This window comes from Capra hircus, chromosome 19 (assembly GCF_001704415.2).
Source record: "Capra hircus breed San Clemente chromosome 19, ASM170441v1, whole genome shotgun sequence".
In the NCBI taxonomy this organism is placed as follows: domain Eukaryota; kingdom Metazoa; phylum Chordata; class Mammalia; order Artiodactyla; family Bovidae; genus Capra; species Capra hircus.
This window is the reverse complement of record NC_030826.1, coordinates 24535766-24548884: the sequence shown is the minus strand read 5'-3', so window position 1 is coordinate 24548884 and position 13119 is coordinate 24535766. Positions and strand designations below refer to the sequence as shown.

The following is a 13119-nucleotide window of genomic DNA, read 5'->3' as shown; positions in this document are numbered from 1 at the left end:
TTCCCTTTCTGCTGTATGTGGTCTCAGGCAAATTGCTTGACCTTTCTGAGCTTCAGTTCTCATCTGTAAAGTGAGCTTAGTATTGATTTCAGGAAGTATAATTAAAAATCATTCTTTAATATATGATAAGAAATAAGTTTATTTCTTTAATATAAGATAAAAAATTTAAGTGTTTATTAGTGTAGCATCTGGGACTTTAGAAACTACATGATAGTTATTTTTACTCTATAATTTTCAGACAGGGAGGATGTGCTCATCTTTAAGATCATGTTCATTTTATAACTACTTTGTGCCAGGAGCCTTAAGGTTATTATCCCTTTCAGTTCTCACAGTGGATCTAGAAGCAGCATGTATTGAAGAGACATTAACACCATCTTTAAATCCCTCGTTTCAGAGTCAAGAGCCTTGAGACTCTGGGAGGTTAAGTGGCTTAAGCATAAGTTACGTACTTTGTCAGTAACGGAGTCAGTATTATGATGCAGGCCCTAGGACATGCAGCTGCACTTCTGTCAACAGTGCTGGGCAGGGCAGTAAATGGTAAGCTTGGTGTAGAAGACAATCCAGTGTGTCATGGAAGCACAGGGGAGAGGGCAGAGCCTTTTTTTCTCACCGTTAAATACCTACTGATCCATCCGCTCCTAAACCCGCGGCTGGCCTGCTCTCCATCTAGAATGATGGCATGGCCTGTAGGCGCCAGTGACTGATTTCTTGGATTTGTTCCTGCCATCATGTGTCTCTGCCTCTGTCTGTCTCTCTGCTGTATCATCCCTTCCGCCCACTGTTCATTTCTAATAGCTACAGACATGCTCTGCTGCTTCTCAAACTTGACAAGCCTCCCGTAGGCCCACAGTGTCTCCCAGCTGTACCTTCTCACCTTTGGCTGGCAGAGTGGAGGTCCAGGCTGGAGCCAGGAGGAAATCATCTGGATAAGCAATGGCTTATCCCAACCTCTCATACTGGATTTGGATCCAACAGAATGGGTCTCAGTGGGAACTGCAGTGTGATGGTCCATGGGACCTCTGTGGCTCTCAGAGGCAAGGGTTGGAGAGTTGTTGGACCTGAGAAGAGAAGGAGGGAACTGACCAGGGGAGCAATTGTTGTGGGGAGGGCAAATTCCATTTTGTGGTTGTAGAACTCCTTTTTAAACATTCAGGTGGGAGTATTCTGTAAGCAGTGGGAAAATTGGGTATACACACAGGGCTGGGGAGCTGGGTTTGAGAGTCTCCTACTTGTAGGTCCTGGTAGAAGCCATGGGGGTAGCTAAGCAAACCCAGGAAGGCTGTGTAGGGGAGAGGGCTGGAGCAGAGGGCTGCCCTGGGAAGGAGGCTCTATGGGGAGAGGGGAGCCCCCGGGGCTGGTTGGGGGAGGGAGCCAAATCCTTGTCACCCAGTGAGATCCTACAGGAAATCTAGGACCCAGAAAATCAAGAGGCAGAAATAAAAGTCGTTAGGTAGAAATAAGGAAATTACAAAACCCAGCTCAGAGAGTTCAAAGTGGTTCCCTTTGGGAAGCAACTTCCCTGGTGCCTCAGACAGTAAAGCATCTGCCTGCAATGCGGGAGACCCAGGTTCGATCCCTGGGTCAGGAAGGTCCCTGGAGAAGGAAATGGCAACCCACTCAAGTATCCTTGCCTGGAGAATCCCATGGACAGAGGAGCCTGGTAGGCTACAGTCCATGGGGGTCACAAAGAGTCGGACACAACTGAGCTACTTCACTTTTTTTTTTTTCCCCTTTGGGAAAAGAATTTTTTTTTTTAGGAAAAAGAAGGTGGGTTCTTGCTATTTTTCACAGCAAACCTTGTAAGTAAAGTTCTTGGACTCGACTTGTTCAATAAGTATGTGTAGCTTCAATCTGGAGGAGGCAGTGGCACCCCACTCCAGTACTCTTGCCTGGAAAATCCCATGGACAGAGGAGCCTGGTAGGCTGCAGTCCATGAGGTCTCTAAGAGTCGGACACGACTGAGCGACTTCACTTTCACTTTTCACTTTCACACATTGGAGAAGGAAATGGCAACACACTCCAGTGTTCTTGCCTGGAGAATCCCAGGGACGGCAGAGCCTGGTGGGCTGCCATCTATGGGGTCACACAGAGTCTGACACAACTGAAGTGACTTAGCAGCAGCAGCAGCTTCAACAGGAGCTGGTGCAGAGCAGGGTATTGATGGTTGTTTCCATTTATTTGGGTGAAAAACCGCACGTGTGTCTCCACGTGTACATGTATGCATATATACACATACATACGTGTGTGTATGTCTCCCTATGGCTATTCTGTCACTTGATAGAAATATGAAACTGGCAGTGATGCTGCCTTCAGGGGAGGATAACTGGGTGATGGGGGCTAGGCAGGGGGGGAAGCTGCTTCTCACTGTATTCTCTTGTACCTTTTGAATATTGAATCAGGTACCTGTAATGCCAGTTTACAGTGTTTCTAATTTTTAAAGTGGGAGAAGGGGGTCTTTGCTTCATCAGAGTTACAGATGAAGTTGATATGAACTGGTCAGAGATGCAGGGCTTAGTGTGGTGGTCGACAGACAGCACCACATTAGTGATGCTTGGAGGTCATCTGTGATAGTTCTTCAATAACAATCATGTATTATTTTTATAATTAGCAAAATAATTATAAAAGAAAAGTAAAGGGTGGAAATGCAGAAGATGAGGATCCAGGGCGTTTGGAGGATGCTGGGGAGGACATTGGAGGAATCTGGGACGATGGCACAGCATGGGGGAGGGAAAGGAGACCTGAGGAGCACGTGGGACAGAGGTCATGGAACCGGCAACAGGTTGAGCCCGGGGCTGCATCTGGCGTTGGGGACCTGTGTCACAGCATACAGGCTGGGTTCATCCCTTTGCAAAGGGGCTCCCAGTCTGAAGTGCTCTGACCAGGGCCACTTGTTTCTGTTCAGGGAGAAACCCCACTGCACACAGCCTGTCGGCATGGCCTGGCCAACCTCACTGCAGAGCTGCTGCAGCAGGGGGCCAACCCAAACCTGCAGACGGAGGAGGCCCTGCCGTCCCCGAAGGAGGCCGTGTCCCTGCCCAGCTCCGCGGACAGCAGCATCTACCTGCAGACGCCCCTGCACATGGCAATCGCCTATAATCATCCGGATGTGGTGTCTGTCATCCTGGAGCAAAAAGGTGGGAATTTGGGGGTCCTAGTCCCCAGAAGATGGGGGTCACTACTCATCACTGTGACCTCCGAACAGTGGTTAGAGTAGTGACACAGTTGGTGTTTCTCCTTTTGGTGAGTTTTCTTACCCGAAAAATCCTTTGAGGTCCAACCAGATAAGTGTATAGTCTGATTCTGGCAACAGTTTTTTCCTGTGTACATTTGTAGAATGGGGCCTGCCCACTTCACCTGTGGAGTTAAGGTGTTAAAACCTTGTACTTCCCCTCCCTTGTTTCAGGGGGTTTTCCCAGGACATGCTTCAGGGGCAGGTCGAGCAGAGCTTTGCCGCATTGTGAGCACTGTCTCTGAGAACTCACCTCCGGTCTTCCACGAGTCGGTCAGCCCTCTCGTCCACCTCTGAGCCTCCCTGGCAAGTGAACCATGAGAGAGGAGTCAGAAAGGGGGGCCAAGGAAGCCCCTGCCATGTGGGAGGCTGGTTTCCCTCAATGTCGTTTTCCAGTTTTTCTCCTTCCTGCCCTGAAGTTTGTTTACTCTTGCCTGCATCCTTGTTGGAGCTTCCCTGGTGGCTCAGTGGTGAAGAAACCACCTGTTTCAGGAGACGAGGGTTCAATCCCTGGGTCCAAAATATCCCCTGGAGAAGGAAGTGGCAGCCCGTCCCAGTATTCTTGCCTGAGGAATCCCACGGACAGAGGAGCCCACTGGGCTACAGTCCGTGGGGTCACAAAAGAGTCAGACACAGCTTAACGACTAAATAGCAGCAGCAGCATCCTTGTTAAGGCCAGCATCCTTTAGCACTGTGCTTGTGGAAGGAAGTGGGATGTGAGGTAGGCTTTGCCTTCTTCTTTGCCCACACAGGAGGTATAAGATGGTAGGGCTTATGTGTTAAAAAAATGTTGCCAGTTCATTGTTCGATCCCTTTTTGGTAATCAAGAAATTAATGTGTGTTTCCATAGTGGAGCCTGTTTTCCTTTTGTGAACATCCAGTGTTTTAACCTTAACAGCCATTCATTTTCCTCATAAGCTTTGCTCCAAATTATCAAACATCTTGGCTTCCACTTCCCACAACAAGGTCTATCACTTCTGTTTGTATAGAAGTGATCAGTCAGTCAGTTTGAAACTGAGCTTGCATTCTCTTGAGTACTTTGAATATGATCCACGGGATGGTGAAATCGGGTGTTTTTTTCCTTTTAAAAAATGTAGCTAATGCTCTTCACGCCACCAACAACTTGCAAATTATTCCGGACTTCAGTCTCAAGGATTCTCGAGACCAGACCGTGCTGGGCCTGGCATTGTGGACTGGTAAGGCAGTGACAGTGGCTGCAGACAGGCGTGCGCCAGAGGGTGGGTGTGCGAGGGAGGGAGGTGGAAGGGTTGGAGCTAATGGTTTGTGTAGACTAGCCTTTCTGTTTGGGTTAAGCCTATAGTAATGTGGAAAACTGCTGGCCTTGCGAAGTCGAGAGGGCGTGTTTGCTGTAGTAAGAGGCTGAGAAAGTGGGAGAAGCTGAGCCAGCATTAATCGGGGCTTGTCTCTTGCAGGCATGCACACGATTGCAGCACAGCTGCTGGGCTCCGGGGCTTGCATCAATGACACCATGTCAGATGGGCAGACCTTGCTGCACATGGCCATGCAGAGGCAGGACAGCAAGAGCGCCCTCTTCCTCCTGGAGCACCAGGCGGACATAAACGTCAGGTGGGCTGGAGCAGCATCCGCCACTGCACCAGGTCACATTTAATTGACATGGTTCAAACGCATGGCCTCACTTGTAGCGAAGATTTTTGTTCCTTGTTAAATAAAGGAAGAGAAACAGTAATTCTCACAAAGTGCAGGTACAGTGTTGAGAAGGGGAACTCAAAGAGGGAATTGTGTACTTTGGTCTTACTTGAACATTTTGAGACCAGGGCACAGTATGGCACAAAGCTTACCAAAATGGACAATCCAGAAATCAGTTGTTTAAGTAGGGATTTCACTTAATAATGAAGAACATTCCAACAAATGAGCTATCAAAAGGCTCAAGGAGGAATTTCCCAGAAGTCCAGTGGTTAGGACTCCACACTTCCACTGAGGGGCCCTGGGTTCAGTCCCTGGTCGGGGAGCTAAGATCCATAGTGCGGCAAAAAACAAAAACAAAAAAAAACAGAAGGGAAGGCTTGCAGGGCAAAAATACACAGGTAGAAGTTTTTTATCATTTTTGTTTTTAAACGAATTTATCTTCAGTGTCAGCTGACCTACAGTGACTGAATGGATGAAAGTGGTTTGTCAAGAGGGTGGTCAGGGTGGCGTTTTATCCAGAGGCTGTGGAAGCAGCTATAAGACTTCAGTGTGCTGAGCAGTTGGGTGCAGCAGGATAGCATGGCGATACTCTTTTTTTAAAAGGCAGTAGGGACAGATGCTATTGACAGGTTGAATTTCTCTGAAAGAATACTGATGGGTGTAAGTGAAGCGTGTTTGGGGTACAATGGACTCTGGCCTCCAGGATGCCCAGAAGGGCACCCTCTGTCATTTGATCCCAGCTCCACACGTTTGTTTTGGTGTCCGTGTCCCAGCAGGACTCAGGATGGGGAGACAGCCCTCCAGCTGGCTATCAGGAATCAGCTTCCCCTCGTTGTGGATGCCATATGCACCCGAGGAGCTGACATGTCTGTGCCGGATGAGCAGGGGAACCCCCCGCTGTGGCTTGCCCTGGCAGATAACCTGGAGGACATCGCATCCACTCTGGTGAGACAAGCTCAGCTTCCGCTCCACTTACATGGGGGGTGATTTGCGTCAGAGATGGATTTGACACCTCTACTGTGATCATAACGAGCAGGAGATCTGCCAAGTAGCATATTGGGTCAGGAATGAGCATTTTTGAAAGTCGTGTTCAGGAAACTTGGGGTTCAACTTCTTGGGGGCCCATGTCTTTTCTCAGGCTGTCTTTATCAAGAAAACTACCAAAAAGTATGAGAGCTGAGGCCCCTTCTCTGGGGTCTTCTCCTGAGGTGGCTTAGCTGGCTTATCACCACAGTGATAAGTTCTCAAACCTCAGGGGTGTCCCCCTTGTTCGGAAGACAGAGCCCAAAAGTAGACATAACCTCGAAAGCTCATTCAGTTTTCTGAAGGGCTTGAAATGTGATTTTTAAGACATTTTGCACCTGAGGGTTTTAGCCAGTTGTTCCTGAGATTACCAGTTCTTTGCAGAGTATATGTTACTGGGGGCTATAAGAGTGTGTGTGTGTGTGTGTGCGTGTGTGTGTGCGTGTGTGTGTGCGCGTGCGCGTGTGCGTGTGCGCAGGCACTTGTCTGTGTTTTCTGTCCCTTCTAGGACACAGCTTTAGAAGGTGCTGATCAGACACATCTTTCTTATGTTTCTCAAATCCATCCCTCAGAACCTAGTGCACAAGCTTGCACCAAAGCAGATTTTAATCAGTGTTTGTAAAATGAGTGAATGGTACAGATTAAAATAATTACCGGTTAACTATCAGCTGGATCTTATCTGAAAAATGTACGTAATGGTAGCTTAGGGCTGAGAGACGGTAATAAGCATGTTCAGCTTTGCCAGGCTGCGTTTGAGAGTGACCTGTGCTTCCCTGCAGGTCAGGCACGGTTGTGACGCCACGTGCTGGGGCCCAGGGCCGAGTGGCTGCCTCCAGACGCTGCTGCACAGAGCCATCGATGAGAACAACGAGCCCATCGCCTGCTTTCTCATTCGCAGGTCTGAGAGCCCTGGGTATCCCTTCAGATCCTGTTTGGACTATTGCAAACTGGCTCGCTTCTCTCTTTTTCCAACTATAGTCTTGACTTGCCTGTAGCTGGCTTGACCTTCATATTGAAGGCTAGAGAGGGTCACTGTTCTGTCAGGTCAGGGCAGCCAGGGACTCGACTGTCTGATGAGGAAAGGAGTTTGTGTGGCGAGATCAGAGAGTCTAAAAACTAAGCCAGTTTCCTGCTTTGGGACAGATCAGACCCGTTCACACAGTGAGACCAAGAGGCTGGTGTGGAGGAGACCGAATGGCCTCTGCCGGGCTCCACCCCAATGCCGGAGCCATGACAGCCTCCGCGGCCTCAGAGTGCAGGGGGTGTGGGAGAGTGCACAGTGAGGTTGTGCAGGACAGCATTCAAGCCATGACTCTCGATCTTTAAATGCACACAGATCCCCTGGGAAGCTTTTAAGAGTTCTGATACCCAAGTTGCCTCCAGGACCAGTTGCTGAAGAATCTATGGCAGCAGGACACAGCAGTGTTTGAGACCAAGAACTACAGTCCTTGGCGGCAGCAGGCTTTCTGTGGGGTTGGATGAGGCTGCTGTTCCATGCCTGTCAGCATGCCTTCCTCTCACTTCCCCTTCCTTTCAGTGGCTGCGATGTGAATAGTCCCAGACAGCCTGGTGCTAATGGGGAAGGAGAGGAAGAGGCCAGAGATGGGCAGACCCCTCTGCATTTGGCAGCCTCCTGGGGGCTGGAAGAGACGGTCCAGTGTCTTTTGGAGTTTGGTGCCAATGTAAATGCACAGGTATGGAGGGTCTCTCTTTTCCGGGTAGAGGGATGGTCACCCCAGAGTCAGGGGAATCTCCTCTAATGTCGGGACACCTTGCAGTCTCTGGTCCTGGGCCCCTGCTTTACCATCAATGGGCCAAATGGACAGACACAGGAGGTGACTGTCTGCTGGGTCATACAGATGTCTTGTTGTTGTTTAGTTTCTCAGTGGTGTCTGACTCTTTGTAACCCCGTGGACTGTAGCCTACCAGGCTCTTCTGTCCATGGAATTTTCCAGTCAAGAATACTGGAGTGGGTGGCCATTTCCTTCTCCAGGGGGTCTTCCCGACCCAGGGTCTCCAGGGATTGAATCTGCATCTCCTGCACTGCAGGCAGATTCTTCACCACTGAGTCACCAGGAAGCCCCCACAGCCCATTTCATAATTGTAATTATTCCTGGTCAAAGCTTCTTCCCTCTGTGTCTTTGTCCTTTGTACAAAATGAAGAAGGTCTGTCCAGTCAGCTTACCCTGTCCCCATTGGTCATAGGCCGCCACTGAGGATTTGTTCTAGTCCCAAGCTGAGTACTGTAGTTAAGAGAATGTTCAGTAGCTCAGTGGGGCATCCCTGAGTCGCCTTCCTTGATGCTTTTCAGCATTCTAGCCTGTGTGCGCTGCTTCACTCATCTGGCAGATGAGTAGTGGTTTAACTTAAAGGTGAGGTTAACTGCAGCTTCTCTAAACCAGATGTGTTTGTTTCCCTGGGTTACTGGAGCATGGAGGTAGAGTGGCTGTCAGTCATCCTGTGTTTGGCCTCTGGAAGAGATAACTTCAGATTCAGAGTGGCAGTGTTGATTCTCAGAACTGAATTTGATTTAAAACTTTTTCCATATCATATTTTTCCTGGATTTTATCTTCACCTGGATGTTGAAATCTGTGCCTGGTCCCCAAAGGATGCGGAAGGAAGAACGCCTGTCCACGTGGCCATCAGCAACCAACATGGTGTCATCATTCAGCTGCTGATTTCTCACCCCAACATCCACCTGAACATGCGAGACCGGCAGGGCCTGACCCCCTTCGCCTGCGCCATGACCTGCAAGAACAACAAGGCGGCTGAGGCCATCCTGAAACGAGAGTCCGGGGCTGCCGAGCAGGTGAGCAAGTGACACCCAGGCTAAACACAGGTCACGAACTAAACAGGTCTCTTCCGTATAAAGGTGTTTCTTCAGTTTTGGCCATTCAGGTGCCTGGTCACCGCTGGTGGAATGCGTCTGCTCTATCCTGCACGTCAGCCACCCAGTGGTGCCACGTGTACAAGGAAGGGGGCCCGGTGACAGGAATTCTCATCTTGCAGAACTGTGGGCACCCTTTGCTTTTTCTTGGTGTTTTACTTGCCCTAGCAATGAATATCTTAGAAAGGCTTAAACTGACCTGGAGGAGCTTTTGGGTTTTAGAGGAGCTGCCGTGATTCAGCTTAGCAGTTCCAGTTGTCCTCATTCTAGACGATTAGCTGTGGACCTGCAGCAGCAGATTGGGCCAGGAGACTGTGGCAACTGGTCTGAGGTGGGAGCTGACGTGGGTTTGTCAGGTCAGTCCTCAGATACGTGCCTCTCCATCCAGCTCTTAGAATACTCCTGAGATCTCTGAGTAGCCGTTTATGAAGGTGAAATGGAGACTGGGGACCTGAGCAAAAGTCTTAACATGGATGAAGACTTTGGCTTGTACTTGAGGCTTCCATGCATCCCTTTTCTTGAGCATTTGCCTCGGTGTGACTGATTGTGTAGGTGTTAACCTTGCCCTTGCTCACACGGGGTAAAATGTTCTTGAATGGAGACAGTCCTTTCACCTTTTCCTGCCCATGTAGTGTGAAACCAGCGCAGATACACGCTGGGTGGATGTGTGTCGGGGGGTGGATGGGTGTGATGTGAAGAATGCTGAGTGTATATGTGTGTCGAGGGGTGGATGGGTGGATGTGTGTGTGATGTGCAGGATGCTGGGTGGGTGTCTGTGTTGGGGAGTGGATGGCTGGATGCGTGTGTGATGTGCAGGATGCTGGGTGTGTGTGTGTGTCGGGGGGTGGATGGGTGTGTGTGTGTGTCCGGAGAGGGGTGGATGGATGGATGTGTGTGTCCAGAGGGGTGGATATGTATGTGATGTGCAGGATGCTGGGGGTGTGTGTGTCCAGGGGGGTGGATGGGTGTGTGATGTAAAGGATGCTGGGTGGGTGGGTGTGTGTGTCGGGGGTGGATAGGTGGATGTGTGTGTGATGTGAAGAATGTTGGGGGTGTGTGTGTGTCTGGGGGTGGATGGGTGGATGTGTGTGTGATGTGAAGAATGCTGGATATGTGTGTGTTGGGGGTGGATGGGTGTGTGTGTTCGGGGGGGTGGATGGGTGGATGTGTGTGTGATGTGCAGGATGCTGGGTGGGTGTCTGTGTCGGGGAGTGGATGGCTGGATGCGTGTGTGATGTGCAGGATGCTGGGTGTGTGTGTGTGTCGGGGGTGGATGGGTGTGTATGTGTCGGGGGTGGATGGGGGTGTGTGTGTGTCGGGTGGATGGGTGTGTGTGTGTGTCGGGGGTGGATGGGTGTGTGTGTGTGTCGGGGGGTGGATGGGTGTGTGTGTGTGTCGGGGGGTGGATGGGTGGATGTGTGTGTGATGTGCAGGATGCTGGGTGTGTGTGTGTGTCGGGGGGTGGATGGGTGGATGTGTGTGTGATGTGCAGGATGCTGGGTGTGTGTGTGTGTCGGGGGGTGGATGGGGGTGTGTGTGTGTCGGGGGGTGGATGGGTGGATGTGTGTGTGATGTGCAGGATGCTGGGTGTGTGTGTGTGTCGGGGGGTGGGTGGGGGTGTGTGTGTGTCGGGGGGTGGATGGGGGTGTGTGTGTGTCAGGGGGTGGATGGGTGTGTGTGTGTGTCGGGGGTGGATGGGGGGGTGTGTGTGTCGGGGGAGGATGGGTGTGTGTGTGTGTCGGGGGTGGATGGGGGTGTGTGTGTGTGTCGGTGGTGGATGGGGGTGTGTGTGTGTCGGGGGAGGATGGGTGTGGGTGTGTGTCGGGGGTGGATGGGTGTGTGTGTGTGTGTTGGGGGTGGATGGGGGTGTGTGTGTGTTGGGGGTGGATGGGGGTGTGTGTGTGTGTCGGGGGAGGATGGGGGTGTGTGTGTGTGTCGGGGGTGGATGGGGGTGTGTGTGATGTGAAGGAATGTGTTGTGTGTGTAGCATGTGTGTCTCCCTTGCTTCTTGCCCAGCCCTCACACTGGCATGACAGCCCTGGTATTTGGCGTACCCTCTGTGGTTGGATTTGAATGACCCGCTGTCCGCTGTACATCAGTGGAACAAAGTTTGAGACATACTGTTGATGTCCTGTAGCTCACTGAAAGAGGAGACTTTGCTGGAGATTTCTGAAGGCTCATTTGGCGGCTCACGGGTCAGGCTGGCCTTGCAGCTGTGGTGTTCGAGTGCTGGGTGTTTGTTTTGGCCGAAGCAGGAGACGCCCATGGCCAGCATCGCCTGTGCCCTTCCCCGTGCAGCCCAGTGTTCTGCCGGCCTCCTCCCTGTCCTTCAGGTTGTCTCTTGCTTGGCCCTCCAGGTCCACTCCTGCTGCAGGAGGATGCCGGGGCAGCTGGCTTAGCTCCCTTTTTCTGACCACATGGATGTGGCCATGCACACACAGTCCTCTGGACAAATATGCAGAGCGGGTCTGTAATTTGGGGGTTGGGGTTGGGAGGACTGCAGTGCGGCCTCTCTGGTGGTCAGTGCAGCTCACAGGGGCTCAGGAGGCATTCTTGCGGGGGGCACCCACTAACATTTTGGTTCCCACTTGTTGCCTTAGGTGGATAACAAGGGCCGGAATTTTCTGCACGTGGCAGTTCAGAACTCTGATATTGAAAGCGTCCTGTTTCTGATCAGCGTCCAGGCTAATGTCAATTCCAGAGTCCAGGATGCATCCAAGTTGACCCCTTTGCACCTCGCTGTCCAGGCAGGCTCAGAGATTATTGTCCGCAACTTGGTGAGTCCCTGAAACATTACTGCTGTAAGCTGTGGACAAAGCATGTTGTAGGGTGTGTGGAGACTCTCTTGTCACAGGTGTTTTGCCAGGAATTGGGAAAGGCCAGTGGGAATTCAGGGAGCAGCCAGGACACTCGGGAGAGCAGGTGTGTCTGTGGGCAGCATGTCCTGAGCGCCCTGGGGGCAGATGCTGAGGTGAGGCCATGAGGGAAGGCAGGTTGTGGGCGGCAGAGGCAGGCGAGGGCATCAGGAGGCGAGATCATGTCTCTGTCCACCTACTCCATGCCAGGCTCTCAGCTGGCACTTTCCAGGGAGTGCTCTCTTTCTTTTTGTCATTAGTCTTTATTAACATTTTGAGGCAGAATTGACAGACAACATTAGCGTCAGGTATACAACATATTGGACTTTCCTGGTGACTCAGATGGTAAAGAACCTGCCTGCAATGTAGGAGACCTGGGTTCAGTCCCTGGGTTGGGAAGATCCGCTGGAGGAGAAAATGGCAACCCACTCCAGTATTCTTCCCTGGAAAATCCAATGGACAGAGGAGCCTGGTGGGCTCCACTCCGTGGGGTCGCAAGGAGTCGGACATGACTGAGCAACCAAACACAACATACTGTGTTTCGTTGTATCTTTTGTGCAACATATTGATTTGATAGTTGTATATTTTGCAAAATAATCACCACGAATCTTCTTAACATCTTTCCCCATTGATAGTTACAGAAACGTTTTTCTTGTGATGAGGATTGGTTTGTTTTAAAGATTTATTTACGTATTTTTTTTTTGGCTGTGCTGGGTCTTCGTTGCTGCGCGTGGGCCTTTCTCTAGTTGCGGTTGATCGGGGGCTACTCTTCGTTGTGGGGCGCGGGCTTCTCATAAGCAGAGGTTTCTCTTATGGCAGAGCACAGGCTCTGGGCACACAGGCTTCAGTAGCTGTGGCTCTTGGACTTGGTTGCTTCGTGGCATGTGGGATTTTTCCAGACCAGGGATCAAACCAGTGGCCCCTGCATTGAAAGGCAGATTCTTAACTACTGGACCACCTGGCAAGCCCTAGAGTTTTTAAATCTACTCTCTTAGCAACTTTCAAATATATGCTACAGTATTTATTCACTATGTAGTCTTTTCTATTAGCAGCTGTCTTTGAAACTTTGTTAGAAAGTGGACGATAAATGAATATATATTATTTAAAGGGCCTTCTTCCTTTGATTCTGCACTTCTCTGTGTTGCTTTCTTTCTTTAAAAAAAATACAAAAATAGTATATTTTTATCGTGGAGAGACTTAAAACACATAAGGACAGAAAGCGGTTAGTATCTCCCTTTCACTCCCAGCTCTGCCTTGAGTTTGGTGCATGTGCTTTTAAACGTCTTCAGCGTGTGTGTGTGTGTATGTATGTACACATTTCTCTCTCTCTCCTTGGACATCCTTGTGTCCACTGTACGTGAGGACAGTGCAGATCACTGCAGTCTTTGTGTAGTTTTATTATATCCCAAAGTCTTAGTATGTTTGGGTCCTGCTGCTGCTGCTGCTAAGTCGTTTCA

The 13119-nt window shown here is 50.4% G+C and overlaps 1 protein-coding gene across 2 annotated transcripts in view; it reads left to right on the top strand.

Annotated features, from left to right (window-relative positions):
- Positions 1-13119, top strand: part of ANKFY1 (ankyrin repeat and FYVE domain containing 1) — a 70017-nt gene that overhangs the window by 47922 nt on the left and 8976 nt on the right. Inside the window, exons 12-19 of one of the 2 annotated variants that reach the window (XM_005693418.3) lie at positions 2903-3134; positions 4327-4425; positions 4663-4816; positions 5674-5842; positions 6700-6818; positions 7458-7614; positions 8529-8729; positions 11408-11584. In XM_005693418.3, coding sequence (XP_005693475.1) covers positions 2903-3134; positions 4327-4425; positions 4663-4816; positions 5674-5842; positions 6700-6818; positions 7458-7614; positions 8529-8729; positions 11408-11584 — 1308 coding nt within the window. Of the gene's footprint in view, positions 1-2902; positions 3135-4326; positions 4426-4662; positions 4817-5670; positions 5843-6699; positions 6819-7457; positions 7615-8528; positions 8730-11407; positions 11585-13119 lie in introns of both variants that reach the window. The other variant, XM_005693417.3, reaches the window with a different exon arrangement.